A 14,793-nucleotide genomic window follows, 5' to 3' on the forward strand; every position below is an offset into this window, starting at 1 on the left:
CAGATTTTATGCGTTCAAATCCAGAAATTCAAAATAACTACAACAGCATCTGACAGTATTTTTGAGAACTAGAGCGATTTGAAGCAAGATTGGCTAAAAATAGCTCTTGAACTGAACTTGAAAACCTATTAGATTAGTCCATTTATAATAAATCCTGATCTACTGTCTATTAGATCAGCTCTTCTGTAGTCTTTTCCTGTTTACCAGGCCTCCTATGGGCATAGTTCATCTGTGTTTCTAAAAGCATTACAGCATGATGTTGAAAAATAATGCTCAATTTTTGTCTTGTGCATGATGGTCTGGTTAAATTTCTGCCTGAACACCCAGAATCAGTTTCAAAGTCTGGAAGGAGCAGTATGGCATTAATTCCCTCGTTGGATGGGCACCAACAGGTATGAGAGGTTCACAAAGGTGGATTTGGCAGAGGTCCTGAGTAGGAAAACAGAGCTAAGGCTTTAGGAACTGTCTTCTGATGGAAGAGGACAATGGTGAAGACGTCAGCTGATGCTCATGTGCTGTACCACTTAATTTCCTGGTATTGCTAGATATGTTGATGTGCTGTAACCCCATGCCAATGACAGTTAAAATATTGTCTGATGTCTCTGAAGTTATGTGTTTTAAGTGGGATCCAGTAATTTCTTGGAGAAGAATGGGTGAGAGAGGAAAAGAAGAAAAGAAAAAAGTAGCTTATTTTGTTCAAATGACAACTAAATTAGGGACCAGACACTAAGAGCTGTTGGGAGCCAGAAAAAATATTAAACACTCACATACACACAAACACACACAAAAAGCCCCACAAAAAGATAAAAGTTGATATTTCACCAAAAAACAGCCCAGCTGCTGTTTGGGTTCTTATCTTTTCAGGCAAAATCTGGAAGTTTGCAATAATAGCTAGAATGTTTTTGACAAAATGACCTTTCCATAGCAATCTGGCATGTGTAATGAATGGTCGATCTTTGTCAGAAATGTAAAGTTTTGATTCAAAAGGGCTTTGGTAGACAATTTTTGCCTGTTGGAAATTGGTCCCATGTGGTGGCTGCTTTGAATGTATTAAGTGTCTTGCTAAGAGTTGTGGTGCAATGAGAGGAAGAGTTGGGGCGGATTGACTGGGCTTGAGCCTGTTGCGATGATTTTGCACACTTCAGCTCTTACTCTTTGTTATTTAATGTTAAATGGTCGAACTGAGATTCAGACGAGAAAACACGGTGTGTTAAGTGATTCCAGCTTGAAGTGCATTGAAACAGCTGAGTTTGCACCATGTCTTGGACCACAGCTGTAGGTTTTCCCCTGGTAGAGGGAACTCGACATCTGGCCCATATCCATTGCAGCATCTGCCCAGGCCCAGCAGAATAGTCACATGTGGGCAGAGTAGCCTCAGGCACAAAACTGATCCCCTACTGCAAGAGGCAGAAAAAAGAAATCCAGAAAGGGTTCTTTCATTTGACAGCAGTCCGCAAGGGAATAGGCCTTTCTTCTCTCAGATGCAGCGTCCTCCTTTTATTTCAGACATTAGGTAAGAGGGAGGAAAAAGAAGAGCTATGTATCTATGTATCATACTTCATATGACTTTTTCAGGGTGTAGGACTACATGCAGTTGTGTTGTTGAAGACAGTGTGCCATCCTGAACACTCTGGTGGCCACTGCTTATCTAATCTTTTCTTCCCACCAATCACTTTTGCAAGCCCTTTGAAAGTCGCGGTCAATAAAGCTCCAACAACAAAAAACGCAACCCCAACCCTTCCAGAAACAGTGTGTGAACTTTTATGTTCACACACGATTCTGGCTCAGCTTCCCTGAATAATGGCATGTGTGAGCACAGGGGAGAGCTGTTCAGATGTTTGATGTGAGGCCTGCTTGGCCTTCGCCTGCAATAAAAATAAATCATAGTTTCTCTCAAACACGTGGAAGGAGCTGTACATAATTTAGGGGCTAATCCTGCTTTGTTGATTCTGCAGCCCACAGCTCCTGGGTGGCACTGGCATGTGGTTTTTGGTCTTCCAGCAGACATGCAACACAAGATGCTTTTGCAGGGTGATGTCTTTTGCAGCATGGACTCAGTATAACATTGCAATCTACTAATGTGTAAATGACTGTGTTGATGGGATACCTGCTTATGCAGCACTTATTAATGGTACCGAATGTGCAAGGCTCCACCTAGGCACTCCTTGACCTCAGTCATCCTCTTCTGTCACCTTACAGGGAATTTGGTGAAAAGCCACAAAAAAAAAAAAAGAAAAGATAAAAAACCAACAGAAAATGGGAATATATTTCTCTTCAAATAATATTTTTTTCTATGGAGTTTCAGAAAAGGTTCCGAAATGCGTTTGAAAATGCCTGTGGAAGACTAATTCCCATGAGATGTATTTATATGACAGGGAAGAGAGAAACAGCTGTGATATAATCCACCAACTATACCAGGTTTGGGGTTTTTTGTGCCACTTCTTTCAAGATATGCCTAAACCACCTTATTTGCTATGTAAATACAACTTGCACCATCTTTCGGTAGAAGAAGAAATGATAAAAGAGGATGCTGTGAGCAAAGGATGTGGTTGCCAAATATGAAAAGGGCAAAACTAGCACAGAGGGAGAGAGGGACTTTCAGGTTTTGTATTTTTTGCAGCCCTTCAGAAACCAGCAATGCTCCATTCGTCTCAGTGCAGCAGCGACGTGTGTAAATTATTGTGAAAAAAGCCCAGACATGCTCAAGAGGGCACTTGGATTGCTGTATCTCCCTGAAGATGTTGAACCCCTCGGATTAGTTGTACCTCAGTTGCTTGAGCATTGCACCAGCTGCAGCACAGGGAGCAGGCACAGGCTCTTGGCCGCCAGCACCCCGGCACATCTGCTTGAGCGTCAGGCCCAGGAACGCAAAACTCACTGAAGAGTGAAGTCATCATGGTTTGCTTGGACCTTGCGCATGAAACTTGGAGTGTGGTCTCTCCTTCCGATTACATGAGCGAACACTGGCTCGCAGCACATAGCCATCAGGCTAAACCTTCAGATTACAACACCCATGGGAGAGCTTGACGGATGTCTTCTGTCATCTAACCTAGCAAAAGCCAGCAAACCTCACCCAGGAAATCTTGTCTGCAATTTCTGCTCGAGGGGCACCCAGTTATCTTCATTCATGGGACAGAAAACACAGCATCTCTTAAAAAGTATATTCAGTTATTGAGTACACTGGGTCATACTTAGTTGCCAAAATAAAATATGAGAGAAAAGGTAGCTTGGTGGTGATTGCAAATAGCCTTGCTTGCAATCAAAGCTGCTTTTGTAATAGGAAAACACTAGTAAGAGTCATCTGGAAAAGCAGTCTCCCATGTCTGGGAGCACCAGGAAGAGGTGAGCAGAGCAGAAGGTAAGATGATGTGTGCTGGATTTTCCCCGTGGCAGATACAAAGCGCTGGTCTTAGGCCAGTGGTGCACTTGTTGTTTTAGGCCAGGAAAGGGGAGAAGAAGGAAATGAGGGGAAGACAGACAGACAGACCATTATTTATTTAAGATTTTTCCCTACGACCAAATCCCTGTGAGTAAATCCCTCCCATGATTTTCCTTCCACCAAGTGAAATTCCTCCTCCAGATGCCTGAGGTCTGTGTAAAGATTGGGAAATAAAAGAAAGAAGGGAAAAAACTAACAATTTATTTTGCTTGCTAGTCAATGTTCTGGGAGTAGAGAGAGGCTCCTCTGGGAGTTACAACTACTCCCTGGTGGATGCTGGAAATGTTTTGGGGTTTTTATATAGCTACAACTCTAGTCTGAATAAAGGCAAGACTTATGTCTTCTGCTATTAGTGCCAGCTGTCTGGATAGAGCAGGGAAGAAAAAAGTGAAGTATCACTTTGGGGTGTTTCTGGGGAAGAGATGTTTCCACAGCCATAGTTTGCTTTCTTGGAAGGACTGTGAAAATACCTATTCCCTCACTGTGCTTCGTGGAATCAAAGTCTGCAAAGTCTCATGAATGTTTTGGATTTGAAGCTTAGTAGTAAAAACTGAGCCTTACCCAAAAGCTGCCTTTAAACTCTTGATATGGCAACTCATGGTAAAAACAAGTTGTAGAGGTATAATAGTCAAGGTAATACATTTTTAGTTGTTGTTTTCTAGTGATGATGATTTTTAAAGGTTACTGCTTGTCTATGAGCAAAGACTGTATTATGAAGTATTATATGAATGTTGCTTTTCCCCCAGTTAAAAATTCATAGCTTATTGGCACTCGAAGTTAATCTGGAGGTTTGATCTCTGTTCTGTGCTGTAGGATTTAGGTAATTTTGCACAGGCTGAGTCTCTTTGTGGTTTTGCTTGGAGTTGAGAACCATTTATATGTAAATAATCCTGATCTCTTGTTCCTTCCCTTCTTACCAATTAACTTTGTTTTAAAGCACATAGCAGTTGTGTGAGCAAAATCGGAAAGCAGTGCTGCCTGGGGCTGGTGAAACTGGGTGGTGTTAGCATGGCGATCATGTTCACTGAAGCTCATTACCAAATTGACTCGTTGAATAATCAGACCTTTGAACTGAGTTCAGTGGTATCCCATCCATCTCACTCTGTTAGGCCACTTCTGGGCAGCTACTTTATGTCTTCTTATAATTTGTCCTATGTAAATGGTGGAGGTGTTTATTTTTAAAAGCAGCAAGAAAGACCAGCTGAACAAGAAAAAAGTTGGAAGAACAAGCCCTCAAAGAGATTTCAACACCAGTGTCAAGGGATTTATGAAAGATAAAACAACTCTTTTTTTTATGGCTAAAGGAAAATGCCATTAAATCCCTTGTGCCTAGCTGCTACAGTAAACTTGCCAGAGCTATTCCAAAAACAACATGCCGTGAGATATTCAATGATTGTCAATGAAAACTAGGCTCAGAAATGCAGCACCCCTGCGTGCGGATCAAGGGGGGCTCCTGGGTGCTCAGTATATGTTTCTATATGCTCGCAAATGACTGTAAGAATGATTTTAAGGGAGGTTTGCTAGTTTTGGCTTTGAAACCGCATCTGCTATATCCACTTGGTACCTCTGTGCCTGTAGCGCACAAGGTAGGTCATTTTTCAAAATGGGAAATAAGTTGTTATTACATGGGTAAATGGGAAAATTTCTGCAGGTGGTTATCTACCGGGCTAATTGTTATTATGAAGAAATAAAATATGTACTCATGACAAGACCTGCTGTAGTAAAAACAGGTAATATTTGCCGAAGTTCTCTACAAATTTTAATCCTCCCTGTAACACGAGATGGAAATCATTGCTTGGTGATTTAGCACAGCTTTGAGCAGAAACTAGAAGAAATCTGTCAACGTCTGCAGGATTTTGCATTGTATTTTTTGGAGTTCATTGAAACCCTGGGCTCATAGTGAAAGGGAGGTGGCATGAGAAGGCTGGAAAATCTGATCAATAAGCTCAGGAGACCTGATTTCAGATCAGTGTCCTGGTGCTCAGGTGGTTTAATGCCTGTTGCGCTGTTGCTCGCCTTTTTGGAGGCTAGGGGAGAAGATAATCCTGTTTTGCAGGAATGGTAGAGCTGAGATTTTTAAACTGAATATTTTCTTTAAGAATACTGATGCCTCAGAAAATTTTGTTTATCATGCTGCTGAGTTTTAAACTTTAAGGAGAGAGTGTCTCAGGCTTGGAGTACAGTTACCTGAAACCTGAGCAAGCATGTGCTTCAGCTGCCATGTTATTGATTACCCTGGGGCAGAATTGTGTACAGCACCATGGGCTTAAATTACTTAAATAACAAAAAAAACCTTTCAGAATGGAAAAACTCCAATTTTACACTAAAGGTAGGCATCTCTATACTTGAAATAGGTTGACTTGAATGAACTCCGATAACAGCAATATCATTATACATTAATAACTAATATTGCACAAATAATGAGCGTGGTCTGGTCTACTGGACCTAGAAGAGAGGACAGTCTCTGGTCTCAGGAGCTTGCAGGCTGAGCCTGCTCACACAGCTGGATAGTTAAGAGGCTTCTCCTCAGGGCAATAGGGTGATTCTCGCCTTTAATTTTAATTTCTGGCTAGACTGGGGTTCAAACATGGCTGTCTTTAATGTAGAAACTCCAATTCTTGTTGCTGGACATGGAGCAACTGTGACTCTGAAGCCTTGTGTTCAGCCCTCTGTGCACTGCTGTTTTGGGGGTGAATCTGGGAGGGGACGTTGGGGATGGGAGTGGTGGTTTATTACACCATGGAAAATGTTTTTCGGTCCAAACCAGCTGGGTCTTCAGCAACACTAAAAAATTAAAAGCACTTCTGTGATAGATGTTCCCTGAAAGATGGAAAATAAGATTTTTACACTAAAATGCCAGAAAGAGAAACAGTGAGGGCATAAAGTACTGCTTTATTTTCATCAGATGCTAGTGCTCTTGGAAAAATCAGTTGTGCTCCACCGGTCATTACCCCTCTGTGTGCTTCTGTCTGTGCTCCGGCTTCTCTCTGAAAGGTGGCTATGCAGCAAGCCTTGCATTAGCTGTAGCTCTAACTGCACCCCGCAGGCCACCGCAGTTGGCAGAGGCGACATCCTCTGGACAGAGCCTTGCATCCTTTTTTTCCTTCCTCTCTTTAATCAGCTCTGCCTTTGTTTCAGGAGTATCGACATCAGGGGCTCTGGGCCCGGGGAGCACCACCGCCAGCACCACGCCACGTGTGGCCACCAGCAGCACCAGCCGCCCCACCACCACCTCGGCTTCAGGCAGGAGGAACAGGAGCACCAGCACACCATCGCCCATGGCTGACGTCCCTGATGAAATGACCACACACCTCCCAGCTGCATCCTCCCAGCTGCCGCCGGCCGGCGCGGAGAGCTGTGACCCCATGGAAGCCCGCGATATTATGTGGTCTCGGACTCGGCAGGGCCAGGTGGCAAAGCAGCCATGTCCCATGGGCTCAATAGGTGAGTTGAGGGGCAGGAAGACACAGTGAGCATTGTCCGTTTGCCCATGGGACGTTGTGAGTGTGTAACCAGGTTGCTTACGGGCCCCTGTAGCACGCGTGGTTTCATCAGTGGAGCATGCTGCTGCCTTCTGTCAGGTCTACATTGCCTTGGTGAGGTATGGCAAGCAGCTGGCCAGGGCCAAAGCCTCAGTATGCTGAGCACGTTGTGGCATCTTGGCATCCCAAGCTTCGGCTGAAGGAGAGTACAAGCTAATGACCTTGTGGGGTTGAGCTTGATGAGCTATAAGAGCCTCTGCCTCCAGAAGTTTTGTATGATGTGCTGGTTTTGCCTATATTTATAGCCCCTGGGCTCGTTGACTGATGTGTTAATGGCCAATGCTTTGCATGTTTAGGGTGGGGGGCAGGGGAAATCAACAAAACTTACATTTTGAAGCTCTGTTTGCATTTCAAAGGCTGTGGGCCAGCATTTCGGAGCACAGGTATTCCCAGATTGAACTCCTCAACCAGTGTGAGTGTTTTTTCAAACTGCAGCCAGCATCCAGTGTGATCAGCAGGAAAAGCAGTGGGAAAACTAAGACAAATCTTTCAAAATGGTTTATTTTTTATTGGATTTTTCTCCTTTTCTTCTACTCTTTCCCCCAATTATTTTCTTCCAAAAGGTTGCTTTTGGAAATTTTTGGTCCAAATGAAAACATGGTCAAATGAAGAATGGATTTTGGCATATGGTTCGGTTTGCTGTATTTTAACAAATGCAGTTTTCCAAAAGTATTTATTTTTCAAGCTAGTTTTGGTGTCCAGCTCTGAGAACCTGCTTGGCAAGAAGAATCAGAAAGAGGAGGAAATTGCCTGAAAATAAGGGCTGGAGGGATCTGGGTTACAGAGGAGACTCTGTTAATTCTCCATTCCCATTTCCCTGGGGAGCCATTCACACCTGTGTATACAAATCCTGACTCTCTCTTGAATTTGAAGGGGTCAGACTGATAAAATATACGTTGAAGTATGAGGGGCATGGAGAGACATCAGTGGTGAGAATAGGTAAAGAACATTTTTGCTGTCTTTCCCAGAAGCACGTGGTAAAATTAATGCAAAAACTATCATGTGGTTCCCAGAGAGGGGAAGGATAGTCTGAACTGAGGCTGTGAAAAAGGAAAGAAAAGATAAAAAAGGAAAATGAAGGCTGGCTGCAGGGAGCCCTTTTCTAAGCACAAGAGCTAAGTACTGGATGAAAATAGCTAAGGGGAAAAAAAACCCAACTTGTTGATAAGGGATGGCAATAAGCCTTTCCCATCTCTAATTTCAGTGATTCATGCGACTTGTTAAAAGCTGTGGTATATTAGCAGTGGGCCTCTTCCAACTCCCTTTGAAGGCATGAGCAAACTCTCACTGGTTTTAATCGGTAATACCGTCAGACCTAGCCTGTAATTCACTCCTCTGCTGAAAAGTTCAGCTCTGCAGGGCAGAACACTTTATAGGATGCAGAGTGTTTAATCTACATGTACCAGCTTTCTTGCTTGTTAAAGATCTTTAACTGCACCATTTGAGATGCATTTCTCTTTGTCAGGAAGGGCCTGAGGTGCTTTGCTGTCTTTTGCAGCAGGGATCTGGGTGGCCCTTGCCAAACAAAACTCTCTTCTAAAGTCCCTCTCGACATCTGGGGGTGGACAGTAAAGCCCAGCATTATGCCTTGGTGTTTGTAGCATTTAAACTTTTGTGTGTTTTCACCCAAATGGCTTAATGGTGATTCAGAGCAGTATAATCTTCGTAAAGCAGCAAGGGAGTCAAGGCACAGGGTCTGATCCTGGGGTGCCAGCTGTGAGGCAGAGTTTGAGATCCAGCTTCGATTTCTTAGTCCCTGGCAACTTTCCAGCCTGGCCTAAGGTAGAGTGCTCTCCATAGTCTCCATTTGGCAAATTGGATATAATATCCCTTACTACCTCATGGGTCTTTTATGTTTTAGGGCCCCATAGCACTAAGATGATGGGAGACTAGGACACTGAGATGACTCAGAGTGCCCTACTGAGGTCCTGAGGACTAATAAGCTCCCAGGCTTTGCATGAGGTCTCTGTCATTGTGAAATGAACCCTGTGACATGGGGTCCTGGGGACAGAATTCAACCAATAACACTGAACACAGTGGCTTTCCTTTTCCAGGTGTGGCAACTTTCCGGTGTCTTGCACCAGATGGGATCTGGGAGCCGCAAGGACCTGATCTCAGCAACTGCTCTTCTCCCTGGATCAACCACATCACTCAGAAGGTAAAACCCTTCTCATGTATTGACCACACCGAGTCTATACACTGACCTTCCTGAGCTTCCTGGTTGTTTTCACAACAAGGAACCCAAAGTGACCAACAGTCACACATAAAGCTTAGTAGCCAGGAATCGCAAGCAGAAAGCAAGACTGTTAAAATATAATGGAAACTAAGGCAAAGGGGGTGAGGGAAAGGCAAAGGAAAGGGACTGGAGAGTGGAATTAAACTAGAGTGAATGACAGTTCTTGTTTGTGGCAAGAAAATGAGGAAGAGAGAGGAGCTGAGTGGACATATGGAAAATACCAACTTATTGCAAAAGGAAACTTTCCCTTTCATGCATCCCCCAAGGATTTTTTTATGCTACGCAAGCACAGGATAAACCCTGCAGTTGAGAAATCTTTATGAAAGAAAGGCAGACACAATATGAAATGTTTGCATTGCACTTCTGACTTTCTGTTTTTTACTTCTGCCCAAATTGTGAAAGAACTGACAGAATAGAAAACAGTGCCGCAGTAATGCTTATCTTCTGACTCTTAAGTCCCTTGATGAATGTTTTGTAGCACTTCATCATTTATCAGTGTTAAAAGTGCATTAACATGTGACAATAGAAGTTCAAGACAAGCAGAGCTTATTTGGTAGCAATATGTTGAACGTTTTTGTTATTAATGCACAGTGGTGCTTTCAGCTGATTTCATTACAAACAGGGACCAGATGTGTGTTTACGCCACAGAGTCTGTGGGCTGAATCCTTATTATAGCAATTTGTGGGGATTTATTCGCTCCTTTCGCCAGAGCGAGCAAGTCCCGGCACTGCGGGCTAGCTGTGCTGCTGCATGGTAGCAGCCCTGCACTCCCAGGGAGCACTGGCTTTCTGGTGAACAGGATGGGGTGACAAGTCTTTGGCTTTCTCCTCCCTGTCCCCCATCTTAACTGAGGCTCAGTAACCTGTGGATCGCTAGCACATACTCCCCTAATCATCCCTATCTTACTTTATCTGTCTTTATACACGTCCCTTCCCAAAGACGAGGGAAGATGTCAGTTAATGTGGGGCTGCTGTGACATGGCACAGCCCGCGGTCATTCTGTCCCGTGCGGGAGGGTGGGCAGCTCTCCTGCCATACGCTCAGCTAGCTGATTAATAAAGACTGCCTTTGCTGGCATGAGCAGCTGCGCAGATCTTGTTTTATGACCCACATACTTATCCTGGAGGGGTTAATATTACTTACTTTAGCCATAACCCAGGCAGCTGGGAGACCTCTTGCTGCTCAGTGAAGATGGCTAGGCCGTTAGCCATTAGCAGGGGGAAGTAATAGCCTGCACTGATGAAATCTCCATCAAGGTTAGGCTTATATTATTTGACACCCCAGCTATCATTTGTGTAACAAATGAGCCTTATTTAATTTGTAATGCACTCTCAAAGCAGGCTAAAATTGAAGAGCCAGGTTTTCAGAAATGCCCAGCAGGTTATAATTGGGACTGGATATTTTTTTTATTGTTATTATTCTTATGGGGGAATTTAGTTATGTTCAGCTTTGGGAACATTTCACCAAGTGGTGGAAAGGCTAGGGGAATCTGCCAAATTACTCTGGATCTAAACTTTTGATGCCTGAGTGGGAATCCACTGGGATCTTGGGATATGTGGCCCAGCCTCTATGGAGAGCTGCTACAAAACATCAAGACTTTCCAGCAGTGAATTCTAGGGGAAATAGGGGAAAACCCTGCCAGGGTTGCCCAGGGGCTTGTGCTGGGGTTTACATTCATTAGGATCTTTACAGAAAACACAGTTGTAAGTCATGAAATAACCAATAGCTACTTGGTTTCCCTGCCCAAGCAAGAGGCTTGGAAATCATCACTGCACTTACAGATGAAGACTGATTTATCCATAAATCAGGCACTGTTTCCTTTCACCCCTGCTGTAGATGGGACACTTCCCTGCCTGAAGCTTGCAGATTTGCCCCAGCACCTCTCTAATGCTGAAAAAGGAGCCTTCCCGCTCTAAGCCAAGCCAGCTCCTCTTCTCGCTGCTGTGGAGGCAGCTAGATGAAACAGTAAACCAGCAATGCCATGAGGACATGGGGTGGTCGCACCCAGCAGCTCAGCTCTTCTGTGTCCCCAGCACTTGGGTCCTTCTTGGTCACCCATCCCATAGCATCCACAGCTGCAGCACAGCTTAGAAAATGGGTAGAAACGTTTCTTTGGCAGCCAGGGTTCATACCTGCTCAGCGTGTCTTTGTCCCTATTCTGCTTTGCCTCTTCTGTCACCTGCTGGGTCCAAGCTGCTCAGGAAGAAGGGTGATGGGTCCCCTGGAGGGATTTCAGTCAAGCGAGGAAGGATGGTAGGGAAATGCCGTGCTCTCTGTGTCTCTGTAGTGAAGTAAGGATTATTACTTGCTTCTTTTCTTTCTCCTGCTGTGCTCAGACTATACATTGGGTGTTTGCCTGCTTGCATCATGGTATGAGGTTTTACAACCCTCTATTAGCTTCCATTAGAGTTATTGTACTTGATGGAAGATCAGAACAAATGTCTGCTTCAGCAATTCATTGGCCTCCTGACATTTACTTTAACTTTATTGTTGGTGCCTACCATGCCCTCGTAACGTAGCAGGAGAATAAACTTGCCAGTGCGATTGAATTATGCACTGTTACCTGGGTTATTTCTAGAGTCAAGCAGTAAAAGGAAGCAAAAAGGTCGGCTTTGGATACATTGCATTGTCCTGATCATGAGGTCATACATTCAGTCTCAGCCTGTTTGTTTTACCTCTTGCTTTCATCAGTACCGTCCTTGGCACAGTGTGTGACTTGCCTGAAAATATATTTTCCTCACCAGAGCTTTCAGTTGTGGGTGCTTCCTGGGAGGAGAGGCATCATTATGCGCAGCTTCAAGCCTCTGAAAGAGAGGAGGACTTTTTTGTAACAGAATAGAAAGCATTGTGTCCTTCATGAATGCATGAAAAGCCTCAAACTATAAATCTAAAGAACATGCCACCCATGTTCATACTGTCCTCGTGTACAGCCTAGATGACACAGTCACAAAAAGCAGATAAACCTCAGGGTTCGAAGTACCTTCATCAGGTCTTGTAGATCTGCTTGTGTGTGTCTGGCAGAGGGAGTGGGCTTTTGTGGAGGATGTCACCACATCGTCGTGTCCCGGCCCGAGGGTGAAGTTGCAGTCCTGATGACACCACGATGAAATCCTCCATCCAGGTAGCTTTTGACAGTCTGTTTGCAGAGCACCGTTGTGTATTGATGGAGCAGGTGCTACGGCTGGTGGATTATTAAAGGGACATTAAACACGGTTTGAATTGTTTGAATACAGTAGTTTCAAAACCACTGTTTCAGTGTTCTCCAGCTCTGCTGTACTGTATGGAGAGCAGCGACCCAATCCAGCTGTCTGTCTGTTGGTTAACCAGTGTTTGTAACTAGTTAGTTATGTCCTTAGGTATCATCTGATAAAAGAAGAAAAAAAACAAAGGTGAATGGGATGTTTGCCTCTAAAAAAAAAGAAAAAAAAGGTTGGTAGATATGCTCTCGCTCTTTTCTATGAATGCACATATGCGTAATGAAACCTCTGTCAGGGAAAGAAAATGGCCATGCAGTGTCAAAAGTTAGCCCACAGTCCCTTTTTCAGCCTTGCTTACATGACTGCAGGCAGCTGATGGTGCCCGATGAAGGCTGTCAGATGTTTGTCCCTTTAGAAAATAGCATCAACTCCGTGGCCTTTCCAGCTGACCGATCCATCTGTATGTCACTGTTTTTAAAAATCATGGTTCAGTCTTTCATACCATCTTTTTCTTTTTAATATCAGTCAGCTTCAGGCTGCACAAAAATATTTTTATGACCACCGGTGTTTTGGCACATTTGCTCCCTTCCCCGCATCTTTCTTGTTTCTTATGAATTTTCTTCCCTAAATACTTATTTTCTGCAACTACTCTCATTTTGATTCTACTGTCCTCTTCTGCAGTCAGTTCCCTCTGCGAAAAGTAGGGCTGAAATAGCGAGCGATGCTGCAGGAGGGTCGTTGTTAGTCTTTCCAGACAAAACTCCCTGCTTCTGTTCCTTGGCACATATGAAACAGGCAGGAATATATGCTTTTTACAATAACTATTACTTCACAGTCTTTTCAGTCATAAGAAGACACGACATAGTGGCACAAACTTGGAAAATATTAGCGAAGTGTTGCACAGTGTGATTTCCAGTATGCCAATGCTTATTTGTAAATCTGGCCTGAGTCCTGCCAGTATGCACAAATGGAAGAGGGGAGCAATTTTTTTGACAGAGCTGGAAAACTATGTTTTGTGTGTTGGCATTTTTGGCAGGAAACATTTTTCCTCTCCTTCAAATTAGCATTCCAAGTCTAGATTTAATCAATTTGTAAAAGACCAAAGAAAAAAAAAAACCTCACCCAAAACAACTGGAAACTCAATTTGGTTTGAACAGAATGTTTTCTTTTATCCCAGAATCCTTTTGGTTTTTTGATTTAATTTTTTCATAATCAAGAGAGAAAATTTAAAAGAAATTAGTCTCAAATCAGAGAGATATGTATTATTTTTATTCCCTTTATTCTTCTTGAGCCTCCCAGTAGAAAGCTCAGTTACTTGCACATTTTTTCCCTACTTCTTGCTTGCCTCTCAGTGATAGCCTGACCCTTGAAGAACCTGCAAGGATTGTTCCTGTGCTCCTATGTGACTATGTCAGTGTTTGACTTAAAAAGTATTACATGTTTTGGAAGAAATACCTCATTAAGAGCTTGTCTTCCATGCAGCAATAGTGAAAAGGAAGATGTGGAGAGGTGCTTTATAGATGGGAAGTTAGTAATACGTTCTCTTGGGCAGCAGTGAGCTTTGCTGAGCATTACCTAGAATTAACCAAAAAAGGGTTTCAGTCATAGAATCATAGAATCATAGAATCGTTAAGGTTGGAAAAGACCCTTAAGATCATCGAGTCCAACCGCTAACCTATGACTGCCAAGTCCACCACTAAGCCATATCCTCAAGCACCATGTCTATCCTTCTTTTAAATACTTCCAGGGATGGAGACTCCACCACCTCCCTGGGCAGCCTGTTCCAATGCCTGACAACCCTTTCAGTGAAAAACCTTTTCCCTAATATCCAACCTAAACTTCCCCTGCCGCAGCGTGAGGCCATCTCGTCTCGTCCTATCGCTTGTTACTAGGGAGACGAGACTGACCCCCACCTCGCTACAACCCCCTTCCAGGTAGTTGTAGAGAGTTATAAGAGACCAGACATATATCTTATGCCTGGAGTATTCAGTCAGCATTTGGGACTGATAACAGAAGTTGGGTTTGACAGGACTCTGTAAGAGACACTTCAATTTCAGTGGAAAATGCTCAAAAGGATTGGGGAAATTAGCATTAACGTGTCATATGGCCATCATTGTGGATACCTCTTTGCATTATGCACACAGACAGGATGAAAAGAGTGTCTCAGCACTGTTGCAGTGACTAGTAGCTGCCTTTCCTGGGTGGCAATGAACAGGTTTGGAAATGAGCACCAGTGCTAGAAGGTAGCTTCATCACCTGTCAGCCAGGCACAGATTGTCCCAAGGGACACACCTCTGTGTTTTTCGGAAACCTGGGTGTGTGAAATGAGTTTGGGTAAATACTTCTATGTCCCGTGAGTTCACAGATTTTGAGCTTTAAT

At 43.7% G+C, this 14,793-nt stretch overlaps 1 protein-coding gene across 8 annotated transcripts in view; it reads left to right on the forward strand.

Annotated features, from left to right (window-relative positions):
* The window catches only part of ADGRL3 (adhesion G protein-coupled receptor L3), a 520,031-nt gene that overhangs the window by 401,457 nt on the left and 103,781 nt on the right, over positions 1–14,793 (forward strand). For all 8 annotated transcript variants that reach the window (XM_075090573.1, XM_075090572.1, XM_075090568.1 and 5 more), the window contains 2 exons: positions 6,578–6,883; positions 9,036–9,139. In XM_075090573.1, the coding sequence (XP_074946674.1) occupies positions 6,578–6,883; positions 9,036–9,139 (410 nt within the window). The remainder of the gene's footprint in view (positions 1–6,577; positions 6,884–9,035; positions 9,140–14,793) is intronic.

Source organism: Phalacrocorax aristotelis, chromosome 4, assembly GCF_949628215.1.
Source record: "Phalacrocorax aristotelis chromosome 4, bGulAri2.1, whole genome shotgun sequence".
In the NCBI taxonomy this organism is placed as follows: Eukaryota; Metazoa; Chordata; class Aves; order Suliformes; family Phalacrocoracidae; genus Phalacrocorax; species Phalacrocorax aristotelis.